At 52.3% G+C, this 15,282-nt stretch overlaps 1 protein-coding gene across 1 annotated transcript; it reads left to right on the forward strand.

Moving 5' to 3' along the window:
* The first annotated feature begins 442 nt into the window (after positions 1 to 442).
* On the forward strand, positions 443 to 11,140 carry LOC122374890 (phosphate carrier protein, mitochondrial-like). Its single transcript, XM_043353945.1, has 6 exons — positions 443 to 526; positions 2,128 to 2,268; positions 9,057 to 9,226; positions 9,425 to 9,661; positions 10,141 to 10,319; positions 10,525 to 11,140. Exons 2-6 carry the CDS (start codon positions 2,133 to 2,135, stop codon positions 10,874 to 10,876), a joined length of 1,074 nt encoding a protein of 357 aa, XP_043209880.1. The 5' UTR covers positions 443 to 526; positions 2,128 to 2,132; the 3' UTR covers positions 10,877 to 11,140.
* Positions 11,141 to 15,282: the final 4,142 nt, after the last annotated feature.

Here is a 15,282-nt window from a genome sequence, read left to right on the forward strand (position 1 = left end):
TTATAGCGCGCGCCCGGCCGACGGCCGTTCCAAAAATAACCCCCGTCTCGACCGGCGCGCCCCCACCGCGAAAAAGGAGCAGCCATTACTGTACTGATGTGTGCAAAATGGGTAATGTTTTTTATATGTTAGAATCTGCTGCGTGCTTATCATGACCCGTCTATGAATCTTGAGCAGCGAACTGATTTTAAGTAAAAATATCTGACGGTGTTGGATAGTCTTTTCTGGCAACTCTGGTATAAATTCATGCTACTAAGAAAGCTACCAAATAAAATGTGATATAATTTAGAATCATTCAAAGGTCTGTATGTGCAACTACCCAATCATAGTTTTAAGGCAAAACTCAGTTAATTTTATAATATAATGAACTAATAATTTGACGAGAAAATCTCAACCTAGGAATTTCCTACTAGACGCACCGAAATAGCCCGTATCCGACTAGATTCGGAGCCCTCTGCCGGCAGCTGTCCTTTTTCGCTGGACCCCAGGCGGAGAGGCACGGAGCGGACCGATCCCAACCAAACTGGTAAGATACGACGAAAAATGCAATATTGCGTGAAGAATGTGTACCTACAATATGTGATTGCCTTCCCGACAACTTTAACAATGCATAAATTATGTCCATTTGATTCCTATTCAAGACATTGGACCACTTCATAATAAACGAATTTAATCAAACTAAAAATTGAGTTCATTCGTTATGTATTCATACGTAGGCATATAGTTGGTAGTTAAGTACTTGAACTTTCAACACGCGATAGGCGGAATACCTACGAATAGACAGAGCAGATACACACGTTACACACGTCTACATGCTGCGATGAGGTGAAAATGTCCGTCAAGACATCCCATATTCAGCTCAGCTTCAGTCTTATTCGGAACGCCTCGGATCCACTCGAAACTGGAGCCCCTTGTAAAGGGAACACATGCCCCAAACTTGGCCCAAACCATTCGGCGTCATTCCTAGCCGTTTGACCTGAGGTCAACAAAGGTCACGGTCCCCAAACTTACACAGTACCTATATTATGGTCCACCCAGTCGGAGCTAGAGCACAAAAAAAAAACGGCACCAAACGACTTGCATGACCTGGGCTGAACATAGTTTTCCCATTGTCAATGTTGTTCCTCAAAGTCATGCGATGACCTAAGGTCATTTACAGGTCGTCCAGAAAAAATGGCACGGCTTTTCCGGAAACATACGACTAGAAACAGTTCAAATGCAAAGCACACGATTCATTAGCCATAGAACTTACTAACTGCAAAACCCTAGTAAATATAATGACCTCGTTTGACCTAAGCTGCATGAAGAGCTAGGAACCGACGCACTGGCCCCAGCCCGGATTCAGCCCAATTGGAGACGTCTCAGGCTCGGATGCACTCAAACTCACACACAACAGAGTCCTCTGAAAAGGCGACACGTAGCCCAAGCAAATCAGCGTCACACCTAGCCGCTTAATCCTTAGAGGTCAACAGAGGTCAAGACCTCAACTTTGCACCGCATATTGTGAGCCACCTAGTGGTCTAGAGCACGGCACCAAAGGACTCTCCATGACCTGAAACTACTTTCCACAATTAATTTTAGCTCTGAAGGTCAGGTGATGACCTTGGGTCATTTATGAGTGAAGCCAAGAGACACTTGCACAAACGTTTTTTTTTTTTTAATATTCCAAAATCCACGTAATGACATGATGTGGAGATGGAATTAAATTGATGAAATACTAGGACTTACTCCACAAGGAGATCGAATGGGTCGGAGCGCTTTCAATATGTATTATACATATCGTCGTCAGCGAATCAATAACGGGTCGAATCGAGTCGGGTATCGAAGAGGTTCGACTTCGAAAAACCTCTTCGATACCCGACTCGATTCGACCCGTTATTGATTCGCTGACGACGATATGTATAATACATATTGAAAGCGCTCCGACCCATTCGATCTCCTTGTGGAGTAAGTCCTAGTATTTCATCAATTTAATTCCAAAATCCATTAGGAACCATTGCAATCGGGTAGACATCATTCGGTAGCTCAAAGACTCCAGCATCTTTCCGTGCAAACCGCTTGTGTATATGTGACCTTTCACTGCGAGAGCATTTGACCAGGTTGTGACCTGCCCCGCTCGCTCGTCAGTCGCGATGATCCGCTCTCTGTTGGAGACTGCCCAGAGCAGTCCGTTCCCGTCGGTACCGGTGGCCCACTGCGAGCCGGCCGCAGAGCCCGCCCAGCCCTCGCTCGTGCACGGACGCAACATCGCCGCCTTCAGCACCGCAGGTCAGTGGAGGCACTGGAGTCGATGGGCCGTGGTGGGCTTACGCAGACGGACAGGCGGAGAAACGAGCGGGGTGCATTTCGAAGCGAAAAATGAAAACGGAGGGTAAAGTGCCAAGAAATGCCTCTGGGATGTCTACTTCCTTCGTAGGTCATTCGCAGTTCCGTCACCCATGAAAGCGGGATTCTTCTTAAAGGACCTCATAATTCATATGCGAGAGGCTTGTTCTGGCACAGGCCAGGCAGCAGGTTAATGCATCTTGCTAAAACAATTAACCCGCGCCCGGCTGGGGGTCCTGGATTTCCACGCCCAGCTGGGGGGGGGGGGTGTTTGAACACCCCCCCCCCCCTTCTAACTCGGCTCCTGGGCACGTAGCGATACGCGGAAGATGGCGTTCGAAAGAGCGCCAAAAATAATAACGAAATCACTTAGGTCAATTTTTTGGTCAGGTCAAAGGTCAGGTCACCAGAGGTCACTGAAGGCAAAATTTCGCCGATTTCCAGGTCGAATGTCGACAATTTCCAAGAAGCCAACGCATAACTCGGGAACCAATAGAGCTACAGCGCCGCAGAAAAGCGCATTCGATAGCCCTAATAACGCCCTTTCTGAATAATTTCTCAGATTTAACTTAACGTCAACGGTTTTGCCTGCAGGGGGCAAAAACTGCAAAAATAACCGATTTTTTCGGAAACAGTTTTCTGCAATAACTTTTGACCCAAGCCTTGTACGAGCTTACTTTTATCGGCATCGTGTTCCTCTCGTCAATACGCATCGAATGAACTATACTTGATCTTGAAAGGTCAACTTGAAAATTTGACCTTAGGTCAAGGTCATGACCTGACCGGAAAGGGTCGTGTTGCATATCAGTCGATCCGTATCGTCGAGCTGAACACAGCTAAGGTGTTTTCATCGCTCTAGCATGCTTCTATCAAAAGTTATTTACGAAAAACTGTTAGATACCATTCGTGACCTAAGATGACCTCAGGGCATAAACAGGGGTCACGGACACCATTTTCATGTTCAGTGTGTCTAAACCACTTGTAATTCAGTGTTTGGGAGTGTTTATAATGTCTTTCGTCCAAAAGAGGCGCATTTCAATTTTCTCCCATTGACTTATAATGGGGAGGTCGCAAAATTGACCTGACCTTAGGTCATCGATATCAAAATTCTGAGATATACATTTTGTACGTGCTATTCCTTTTAGCAATCTCTGAAAGTTTCAAAGCGATCGGTCACTCGGTGTAGCTATGACAGATACCTATTGAAACTTTTTATGAGGTGAGGTCACTTCAAGTGACCTGGTGACCTGACCTTGAATCAGGGGCGGACCCAGGAATTTTCGGGAAGGGGGGCGGCAAGTCGAAATAGGGGCGACCTGGCAATCCGGGGGCGCTCCATACAAAGGGGGCGCCAAACCGTCAAAATCGGGAGCTAAAAGCCCGCGCCGTGCAGGGGGCGTTATCGCGCTCCCCCTCAGGTTTTTCGCAAATATCTGAAAAACGGCTGCGCGCAGCGCCGCCATTTTCAGCATACCTTATCATGCATCTTTTTTGCACATGTTGTAAAAATGTCTGACGCGGGTTATGGAAGGTCAGGTCACCAGGTTATGCCAAGTGACCTAGCCTAAGAAAAAGTTCAAATGCTTACCATTGCTATACCGACTGAACGATTGCTTTGAACCTTTCAGCGATTGATGAAAGCAACACTATTCATGAAATGTATATCCCGGAATTTCGATATCTGTGACCTAAGGTCAGGTCAGTTGTGCGACGTCTCCTTTAGGTAGGTAGGTATAATTAAGTCTTTGGGAGAAAACTGAATGGCATCTCTTTTGGACGAGCGCCATTCTAGACAATATCAAGCATTGGGATACATATAAAATTAACACACTGAATAAGAACATTGCACCTAGTGTGACCACTCATTATGTCCCAGAGGTCATCCCATGTCATGAAAGGTCCGCAGCAGTTTTTTTTTTAAAATAACTTTTGATAGATTCAAGCTAGAGCGATAAAAACACCTCAGCTGTGTTCAGCTCGACGATACGCATCGACTGCTATGCAGCATGACCTTTCCCGGTCAGGTCATGACCTTGACCTGAGGTAAAATTCTCAAAATTACCCTTCATAAGGTCAACCTTTAGTTTGTTCGACGTGTCTCGACGACAGAAACGCAATGCTGGCAAACGTAATGTCGAGACTCCCTTGAGTCAAAAGTTATTGCAGGAAAACATTGTTCGTAAAAAGGCTATTTTTAGAGTCTTTTGCCCTCTGAAGGCTAAACCGTTGACCTGAGGTCAAATCTGAGCGCAGCTTGCAGAAACACCTTTAAAAGGGCTATCGAATGCGCTTTTCTGCGGCGCTATAGCTCTATTGGTTTCCGAGTTATGTGCCGCTGCTTCGAAAACGGAAAAAAAATGTTGAAACAGGCAACATTTTACCTTTGATGACCTCTGGTGACCTGACATTCGACCTGACCTAAAAAATGACCGTTTCGTTTTCGTCCTGTTTTTTGACGATCTTTCGAATGCCGCTTATCGCATGTCACTATAACGCGGCCCAGGAGCCGAGTTAGACGAGGGAGTGTGCCCCCCCCCCCTCCCCAGCAGGATACGGAAAACTCAGACCACCAGCACGGCACGGGTTAAAAGTCGTAGATGGGCACCGCTACCCTAGCAAAAGATATTAGCAAAAAGGTGACCTCCATTTACTGGTGCAGTCCTCCTTCTCCCGGTGATGCCCCCTCCTTTTTCTGGAAGCGTCTCACTTATGCTGGTATGCCTCACTTCCCGGGGGCGCCCAACCTCTGCTTGGATCGCCTAATCCATTATGGAGAGACCCACTTTGCTTAAGTCGCCTCATTTCTTCCTTCTAAGAACGACCAATTTGCTGTAGGCGGCCCACTTATCTGGGACGCCCATCTTCTGCTAGAAGTGCCCCTCTTCTTCCTGATGCGTCCCACTTCTACTACGAGTGCACCTTTTCTGTTAGGGCGCCCCTTTGCTGCTGAGGAGTCTTTTCTACTGTGGATAGTCATAGTCATAGTCATAGTCAGGTTTATTAAGAGCTCCATAAAACATGGCTTTTCTGCCCTCTCGTCAATACAAGTTGTAAAAAAGACGAACACATAAACTATCTAAAAATATGTCCTAAAATAGCGCTCATCAAACGTGTACACGAGTCACAGACGATTCATGCACCCGGCATTCCAAACAGACACGGATCTGTACGGAAAAGTACGTTTTCCACGCTCGGTCCTTACTCTAGGGAGCTCCAATTTGAATTGACCAGCACACACACCGCGAGTGGCCCTGACTGACACCTCAGAGCGACTGCGCACTAGATCGGCCAACGCCGGAGGCGCCCCGGACGACATCAGCCTGCGCAGCATGGCCGCGTCCCTCTCCTCTAACATACCGTCAAGACGCCGCCACCCCAACGACTCCAGGGCGGGAGTGACGTGCTCACGCCGGGACAAGCCAGTAACTATACGGGCTCCAAAATTTATAGCCTTTTGCACTCGCTGGCGGAGAGTAACAGAACAGCTGCCCCATACCGTTAAGCAGTAATGCAGATGGGGAAACACGAGTGCCTCGATCAGTAACTTTTTTGTTTCAAAGGGCAGCCTGTGTCTTATCTTAGAGAGACCAACGAGAACGAAGAAACAGCGGCTAACAACCTGAAATACTTGTTTTTCCCATGATAATTCAGAGTCAACAAATAGGGCGGCCCTCTCCTGTTTGGCGACCCCAAATTCTGCTGGAGGCGCCCCACTTTGGTGGGGTGCCCCTCTCTTGCAGGGGGCACTTCTCTTTTGCTGGAGACGCCACTCTTGTGGGGGCGCCCTTCCACTGCGGGGAACGTCTCTTCTGCCAGAGGCACCCCTTTTCTTCTTATGGGGCTCCTGTTTTTTTTTCTGGGGCGAGGCGACCCTCTGCTGCTCGGAACGGGGCACACCTCTCCTTTTACTGGGGCACCGCCCCTCTGCTGGGGTTGCCCTTCCGCTGTCGTCAGGGGCGCCCCTCTTGGTAGAATATACTCCTTTTCTTTTTGTAATGGGGCGCCCCTCTTCTACCGGGGGCGCCCATCTGCTGCTGGGGCGTCTGTCTTCTGCCGGATATTGTCAATGGGGCGCCCATATCCTGTTTGGCGGGCCCAACCTCTGCTGGAGGCTGCCTATTTCTGATTAACTTTTGCTGTGGCGCCTCTCTTCTGCTGGGGCGCCCCTCTTCTGCTTGGGGCGCCCGTCTCCTACTGGAGAACCCTCTCTTCTGCTGGGGCGCCCCTCTTCTGCCAGTGGCACCCATTTTCTTATTATGGGGCTCCTTTTTTGCTGGGGCGCCCCTCTTCTCGGAATGGGGGCGCCTCTCTCCTTTTGCTGGGGCGTCGCTCCTCTTCAGGGGGACACGTCTCCTGCTAAGGGTGCCCTTCCGCTGCCAGGGGCGCTCCTCTTGAACAGAAGGTATTTTATATTCTTGTAACGAGACGCCCTCTTCTGCTGGGTGTTGTATTATGGTCCGACCCCCGCACGGCTGCTGGCCGCGCCTGCGCGCGCCCCTGCCGCCGCCACCGCTGGCCGCCCCGGCTTCGTGCCTGTGAGCGCCTCTGCCGCCGCCAGCTGACGGTGCGCGCGGAGCGGCATGACTGGCGCGGGCGACTAGGCGCGGCGCTCGCGATACTTGTTATCTTTTGGACACTCTTGCGGCCTGAACGTATCGCAGTATAATAAATCGCGTTTTCCATTGATTGTGTGCTCTTTCACTCGAAACGAACCAAAACATAACATGGCGCGGTCGGTTTTGTAATTACGTGACTGAGCAGCTTACAGCGCGATGAAGAAATTTTTGATTCAAGAACTGACGGCGCTGCTGGAGAGGCAGACGGAGAGAGCCGCCGAGGCCGACAAGCGCCTGGAGCGTTTGGAGAGGCTGCTGTACAGAGAGCCCTCCGCGGGGACCGGGACGGGCACGACGACCGGAGTGTCAGAGTCGGGGGCTGAGCGAGGCGCTGATGGATCCGTTGGACCAGCTGCCGCCGCCCGCCGGACTGTCTGCCTGCTGGTGTCGGCGACCCCGACCCCGCAACCGAAGTCGGCATCGACGTGCGACGACCGTGCCGAGTGCAGTGTGCCCGACAGTGGTTCAGGAGCGGTGAGCCGCAGGCTGGAGGACTCTGAGCTGACGCTCAAATACGCCGTGAACGTTTGTCGGGCGAGCGATGGTGCCCGTGTCACGTGCCCAGACCTCCGCGGCAACGAGGGACATTACGCGGCGCGCCTGCCGGCCTACAAGAGGCGCAGGCGGCCGAGTGTCGCCCATTCCGCCACCGCTACAGATCGGGATCGTCAGTTTCTTGAGCGGTGCCCTACCTGCGGCCGTCGCCAGCACGCCGGCGGAGACACGTGTCGCGCCGCTGGCGCCATCTGTCGTGCGTGTGGGGAACGGGGACATTTTGAGGTTGTGTGCCACCAGAGGGCCAGCGTCACGGCCGATCGTCCAGTGGTGCCATCTGCAGTGACAACAGTACGCGACTCTCCGGGGGTGGCGCTAGTAGCGGTAGCCGCCGGCACCGCCGTGTCACCGCCGCCGGCGGACACGGGCCCAGCCGGGCACACTGCGCTGCAGCCCACGGAGCTGAGTGACGCTGCTGACGTCCACGGAGCCTCGCCGCCGCCGGCGGGGGGCTGGCCAACGCAGACAACGGACAGCAATGAAGCCCCGGACAACGCCGTGTCACCGCCGCCGGCGGACACGGGCCGAATCGGATGTGCTGCGGAGCAGCCCACAGAGCCGGACGGAGCTACGGGCGCCTACGGAGCCTCGCCGCCGCCGGCGGGAGGCATTCCAACGTGCAGCACGGACGGAGTGTACGGAGCCTCGCCGCCGCCGGCGGGAGGCCAATCGGTTGCCACCGGCGCCGCCGTGTCGGTGCCGCCGGCAGACACGGGCCGAGGAGCCGGCCGTACCGCGGCGCAGCCCACCGAGCCGGCTGGCGCGCGCGGAGCCTGCCCGCCGATTATGGTCCGACCCCCGCACGGCTGCTGGCCGCGCCTGCGCGCGCCCCTGCCGCCGCCACCGCTGGCCGCCCCGGCTTCGTGCCTGTGAGCGCCTCTGCCGCCGCCAGCTGACGGTGCGCGCGGAGCGGCATGACTGGCGCGGGCGACTAGGCGCGGCGCTCGCGATACTTGTTATCTTTTGGACACTCTTGCGGCCTGAACGTATCGCAGTATAATAAATCGCGTTTTCCATTGATTGTGTGCTCTTTCACTCGAAACGAACCAAAACATAACACTGGGGGCGCCCATCTGCTGCTGGGGCGACTCTCATCTGCTGGGAATAGGCAATTGGGCGTCACTCTCCTGCTTGGTGAGCCCAACTTCTGCTGGAGGCGCCCTATTTCTGCTGAACCTTTGCTGTGTCGCCGCTCTTCTGCTCGGGGCGCCCTCTCTGCCGCGGGATATGGGCGCCTTTTTCGGATGGCGGGGGGGGGGGGGGGGGCGGCCGCCCCCGTCGCCCCTCTGGATCCGCGCCTGCCTTGAATGACCTTGGTCTGAATTTTTCACATGTGTAGAATTGATGTATGATAAGGTGTAGCAATGAGATATTCGCGAAAAAAACACAACGGGGGTGTTCAAACACACACACACACACACCCCCAGCAGGGCGCGGGTTAATGTTAAAAATACGCTGACTTCATCTGCAGCAACTGAAGTGAATGTGCTCAGGTATATACTCTTCAGTGAAGTGAATCCCATTTATAACCCCATCGCCCTGCTCTCCACCGCGTTTCAGAGCCCGAGTACAGCTGCGAGTATGGCTCGCCCAAGTTTTTCGCCATCGCCGGCCTGGGCGGAGTGCTGTCGTGCGGTATCACGCACACGGCCATCGTGCCGCTCGACCTGGTCAAGTGCCGCCTGCAGACCGATCCCGAAAAGTACAAGGGCATCGTCAACGGATTCCGGGTAGGTAACATTGTCGATCTGTTGTCAATACAGGGACCTCAGAACAATAAGGAATCAAAGTTGCTTTGTCCCTATATCAATGCAACATCTAACGGTACTGATTCAAAGAACACTTTTTTGGAAAGTAAAAGGTCAAGTTCCCTTGTCTCCGCCACATGACACTCCTACACTAACGTTCCCACATCATCCCTTTCACAGGTCTCCATCCAGGAGGAGGGAGTGCGAGGCCTAGCGCGCGGCTGGGCGCCCACCGCCATCGGCTACTCGATGCAGGGCCTCTGCAAGTTCGGCTTCTACGAGGTGTTCAAGCACCTGTACTCCAACATCCTGGGCGAGGAGAACGCCTACCTGTGGCGCACCTCGCTCTACCTGGCCGCCTCGGCGTCGGCCGAGTTCTTCGCCGACATCGCACTGGCGCCCATGGAGGCTGCCAAGGTGGGTATGGGTCCATGGGAGCGGTCAAGGCGGGCACGGGCCTATAAGGCCCGCCCTGTAGGCTTGGGCTTCCCGGTATCTAAAGAAGCTACGCGACCCATAATTGTAACTAGAGTGGGACACCATCGAAACCGTTGATTTCAGTGGACGGCGCCCACTGCTGAGTGTGGATAGCACCAGTAATCTTCGTGAGAGTAAACAAAAGTGTCTCTTGGTCTTGATTTCTATCAGAAAACTTGTTTGATGCTACTTGGCTTCTACCCTTATCGCTTTAACTGCCGATGGGACAATAATGTCATCGCTTGAATGTTTGCAGACAGTCGTTGTCTGGCATCACATCAAAGCACCCCAGCTTTCCAGACATCTCGTAACCCTAGACCGACCCGCTCCAATCGCTGCCGCAGTGTGATCAGATTGGACACATCACTTGTAGACGCAGACAAGCCGGTGGTGACACTTTCTCGACCTCTGACCGACAGGTGCGCATCCAGACCATGCCGGGCTTCGCGTCGACCCTGCGCGAGGGCTTCCCCATCATCATGAAGCAGGAGGGCTGGTGGGGCTTCTACAAGGGCGTGGCGCCGCTCTGGGCCCGCCAGATCCCCTACACCATGATGAAGTTTGCCTGCTTCGAGCGTACCGTTGAAGCGCTCTACCAGTGAGTTGATATGGCGACACGGTTCCTTGAAACTCAGAGACGATGATGCTCTCAATGAAATGTAGTTACCACTGCCTTCATTACGAAGGTATTTTGCTTGTGCCATCCTGCTCATAGGAACGTCTTGTCCCGTGTCGTTCTGTCCTGTGTAGTTCTTCGTGCCTGGTGAGTCTTCGCTGACCTCCCGACCCTACTCCGTCCGCAGGTATGTGGTGCCCAAGCCGCGCGCCGAGTGCTCCAAGGGCGAGCAGCTGGTGGTGACGTTCGCCGCCGGCTACATCGCCGGCGTGTTCTGCGCCATCGTCTCCCACCCGGCTGACACCGTCGTCAGCAAGCTCAACATGGCCAAGGGCTCGTCGGCCATCGACGTCGCCAAGAGCCTGGGCTTCATGGGCATGTGGAAGGGCCTGACGGCGCGTATCATCATGATCGGCACACTGACGGCGCTGCAGTGGTTCATCTACGACGGCGTGAAGGTGGCGCTGCGCGTGCCGCGGCCGCCGCCGCCCTCCATGCCCGAGTCGCTCCGGCTCAAGCTTGAGGCCAAGCAGCAGTAGGTCGGAGGCCAAGCGCCAGTAGGGATGGAGAGGTCCCCGTGCCGCTCCCCGCACTCTAGTCGAATACTCAGAAGATGTCGTGATCTTGCTGCGTGTCGTGGAACCACGTTCAGCTGTTGAGCAGTTGAATCGGTACTAGGACAAATCATAAATGCTCATTCTGTTCTTGGGCATTATCAAATGGCGTCATTCTGAGCAGTATTTTGAAGAGGAAATACAATGCATATGTCAGTCATATGAAGGAAATACATAGGATGAAACGACTGCCCTGTGTTAGAAGACGTCGCGCCCTATACCAACATGATGAACGTGTGTCTTTGAGTAGCTTTTCGCAGATATCGGACGGCCTGCACAAGGCGAGGCAAGACAAGACAAGGCACGGTCATTTAACGCTCGCCCTGGCAGGGCATTTTTCATAACACTGTCAGGGGGAGGGGGGGGGGCGTCGATGCGATCCCCCTCGCGATTGGCTCCTATGGCACCTAGAAACACCAAATTTGGTAGGTAGGTGGGCCCCCCTGGAATTCTCGCCCCTGTGCAAATTTGGTTGCTCTAGGTCAATATTTAGGGTTTTTGGGGGTACCTATGAGTGTATATTTCTTTTTTGCTGAAACGGGTCAAAAGTTTTTCGCTGGAAACTTTTGATCTAATTAAGATAGAGCAAAAACAAAAGCACCAGTGAACTCAGCACGTCGAGGCGCGTCAAATGATATACTTTTTTGCCTGCTTAAGTGTACTTAAAAAGTTAAGCATATCTTAAGTACATCTAAGTCTTAAGAATGGTCGAAATGCTCAATGTTGCATATCACTTGACTCGGCTGTTCAAGAGGAACAGAATGATACCATTTGGAAAGCTTTATCTTAATTATATGACAAGTTATTGGCACAATAACGTCTTTTGACCTCAGTTGACCTCATTTGACCTGACCCATGGATAACTCCACCAAAAAAAGAAGAAGCGCCAAGTGACATAATCTTAAGTACCTACTGTGGTTTCAAAGTACAAAAGTGATAGAACGAAGTGGATATCTCCAGTATTTTCCGAATTGAATATTTTCCCATAGGCTTAACATCACGACGTAATGACCTGTAACTGACCTGAGATCAGTGACATAAAAAACCGAACTATATGTTATACAACTCGGTGAACTTAGCACATCCTGAAAGCTTGAATGAAATCAGTCCAAAACTGTGAGTTGGACAGGTGCGTAAAGAAAATTGAAATTTGACCATAACCTTGTACCGGTTTTTCTGACCTGGTGACCTGACCCAAGGTCACCCAGACCTGAAACTTTCAGGTCATATGTAAAAAGGTTGCCCCATGGGCTGTGCCAAATTTGGCGGCGCGCGCCGTTGCAGCGTCGCCGTTTTTAAACTATCTTCGAAAAACCTTAGAGGGGGGGGGGGGGGGTCACATCGACCCCCCTGCCAGGGCGAGGGTTAAGAGCCTTTCATGGCCCCTGGAATATTAATTAACACTCATTATCACGGTTGGAATAAATACACATGTTATCACCAGTAAAATGCCTTATGTATAGGGCGACAAACGGAGCGAGCGAGAGGGTGAGCCTTGCAAGTGCGAAAGGGGTACCTCCAACTGACTGGTGCACGGCACCCTTCTAACTGGTCTCTAGCAATGTGCTAAATTTGAGCGCAATCGGCCCAGCCGTTCTCGAGATCTGGAAGCGGCACCCTGCACGTGCGCATGTGCAAAATGGGTCCCAACTGATTTTTGCACGGCACGCTACTAACCGGTACCTAACCATGTACCAAATTTCAGCGCAATTGGTTCAGCCGTTCTTGAGATCTGGAATCGACCCCTGCACGTGCGCACGTGCAGCAGCACTCCGACTGTGGCACATGGATATACATTGCCCAGTGGGTGCCTACTGCTTACGTACATACATTCCAACTTTCAGCGCAATCGGCCCAGTAGTTATCGAGGTTCGAGATGTTGCCGTTGTTACAAAACTGACAACTCTTCGTTTTGCACGTGGCACGTGCATAAGGCGTCACCCGCGTGCATCGGGAGTAGTCCAATACATGGTAGAAGGAAGGAAGTTACCCTACAAAAATTACCGCATGTAAATCGGTCAAGTGGTTGCTGAGATATAAGCATCGCAAAAGCGTTACAGACCGGGCCGGGCCAGGCATACTGAGACTTTTTCCATGGGAAAGACTCCGCTCGCTTCGCTCGCTCCGTAACAAATCGCAAAAACGTACCGTCGAATCTGACCTGACCGAGCATGGAAATGACAGCGCACCAACCTATTGGGAAACTGTTTTTAGGTTACGTTTTTTTTTGTGATGACGGATGAACGCAAAGCTCTTGAGATCTTCGACGTGAAGTCTTGAGGATGGTGGTGCATCAGCCCACATGCCGGCGAAGATTATCCCGCTGAGGGAGGGCAGATTCTATCCTCTGTCAGCTTCCGATTGGATGGTCGTAGAAAGACGGAGAACGACGCGGATCAAATGGGTCCACCGGATGACGCTTTGGCTGTCGTGAGCCGTGCAGACTCCAGCGGGTAGAAAATAAAACACCTCCATATTGTAGATATTTCGGACGCTGCAGACGCCTCTCGCCTAGGCTTGAGGCCCCAAAAAACTGCTAGAAATGTGTTTAACTTGAAAAAGTGAGCCAAGGTCATCTACGGTCAATGACCTTGATTTGACCTTCACGTAACCTTGACACCGGCACCATCCAAGCCAACAAATTTGGTCTGGGCCGTAGCTGGTTACATCTCTGGCTAGCTCCGGCATTTGCTCCGGCCAGAGTACGGGCAAGGTCTGCGGCTCTACTGAAGCTAGCACACGATCCCAGAGCTCGCCCGCACCACAGCCGGCCGTATCAGCCGTGCCGTACCTCAACCGTACTTCAGCCACAGTAAGCCAGAGCAGCTAAGAGGCAGCCGGACCTGGCCGTAGGGAGCCGGACTTGAGCCGTGGCAGGGAGCCGGACTTGAGCCAGACTTGGCGGTCCGAAACCATACCAACTCGGGAGCGCTACGGCAAAGGCTGGCTAACCGGAATAGAGCCATATCGACCCAAACCCCGGCTCTGACGGCGTTCCGTTTACACAGGCCCAAGTCTGGCATGTCGGAGTTGCCGGGGCAAAACGGACTTGAGCCAAATCAAAGTGCTGGTTGGGACACGCTGAATCGCGAATCAGGCCTAACATGGTCTAGAGAAACGTGTGGCTAAAAAGAAACCGGACTGCTCGTGCTGGCCATAAACTAGGGGACCCCAAGACTAGCGAGACACTTGGCATTAATCTTTAGCATATTGTCGTGATGTGTGCCAAACGGCATCTCGATATCGCAATTATTCTCCTTTCCACAGCTCTTTGTTTTATCGATGTTCGGCGGCCTTGTCATCGCCAGGCTTCTACGATGAACTTCGAAAAAAGAGCGAACATCACGTTCCTTCCCAGACTGGAGAAAAGTCCAACAGAGACGCTGAATCTGTTCAAAGCTGTTAATGGGGAGCAAGTCATGTGTAACATGCAGGTGTTTGAATGGCATACGAGGTTCAGCACTGGTCGTGAGGATGTCGGTGATGACCCCAAGGTCTGGAGGTCCATCAACGTCCGCGCGCATGTCGAAGTCGAGGGTGGAGACGACATTGATCGTCTTTTTCCATCATAGGGGATTCGTTCACCGCCAGTTCGTGCTGGAGGTGTACTTACCACAGTCGACCAGCCACTTCTACAAGGAAGACCTGGGACGCCTCATTTCACGAGTCAGGCGCACCAAGTGGAGTTTCTGGGAAGCCTAGAACTGGGTGCTCCATCACGACAACGCTCCCGCGCATTCTGTCATTAGCGTTCAGCAGTTCGTTGCCGAAAAGCAGGTCGCGGTGCTCAAGCACCCTCCTATTTGCCAAACCTCCCTCCCTGTGACTTTTGGCTGTTCCCTGAAATGAAAAACATCGTCAAGGAAACCCATTTTGAATCAGTCGAGGACATCCAGACCGGAGTGACCAGCGTCAGCGTCATCAATAAAACAAAGAGCTGTGGAAAGGAGAATAATAGCGATATCGAGGTGCCGTATGGCACACATCACGACAATATCATAAAGATTAATGTCAAGTGTCTCGCTAGTTTTGGGGCCCCCTACTTTATGGTCAGCACGAGCAGTCCGGTTTCTTTTTAGCCACACCTCGTATAAGTGCGAGGGTTAAAAACGGATTGTATTGCTACGCACAACTGACATGAGAAAATCCGTTCGTTTATAATACATTTATCCGTTCGTTTGCATTTACCTGCTGAGTGCTGCGTCAATAGTGAGAGACTAGGGTGACCCGCGTGCTCCGCAACGCGAAAAGGGATATTTTCGATCGGCGGGTGTTTGGTTGTTCTTGTGTCGGTTGGGTTATCTATCCGTTTCGGTCGATTGCTTTTTGAC

This window comes from Amphibalanus amphitrite, unplaced genomic scaffold (genome assembly GCF_019059575.1).
Source record: "Amphibalanus amphitrite isolate SeventyFive unplaced genomic scaffold, NRLGWU_Aamphi_draft 001733F_arrow, whole genome shotgun sequence".
Taxonomy (NCBI): domain Eukaryota; kingdom Metazoa; phylum Arthropoda; class Thecostraca; order Balanomorpha; family Balanidae; genus Amphibalanus; species Amphibalanus amphitrite.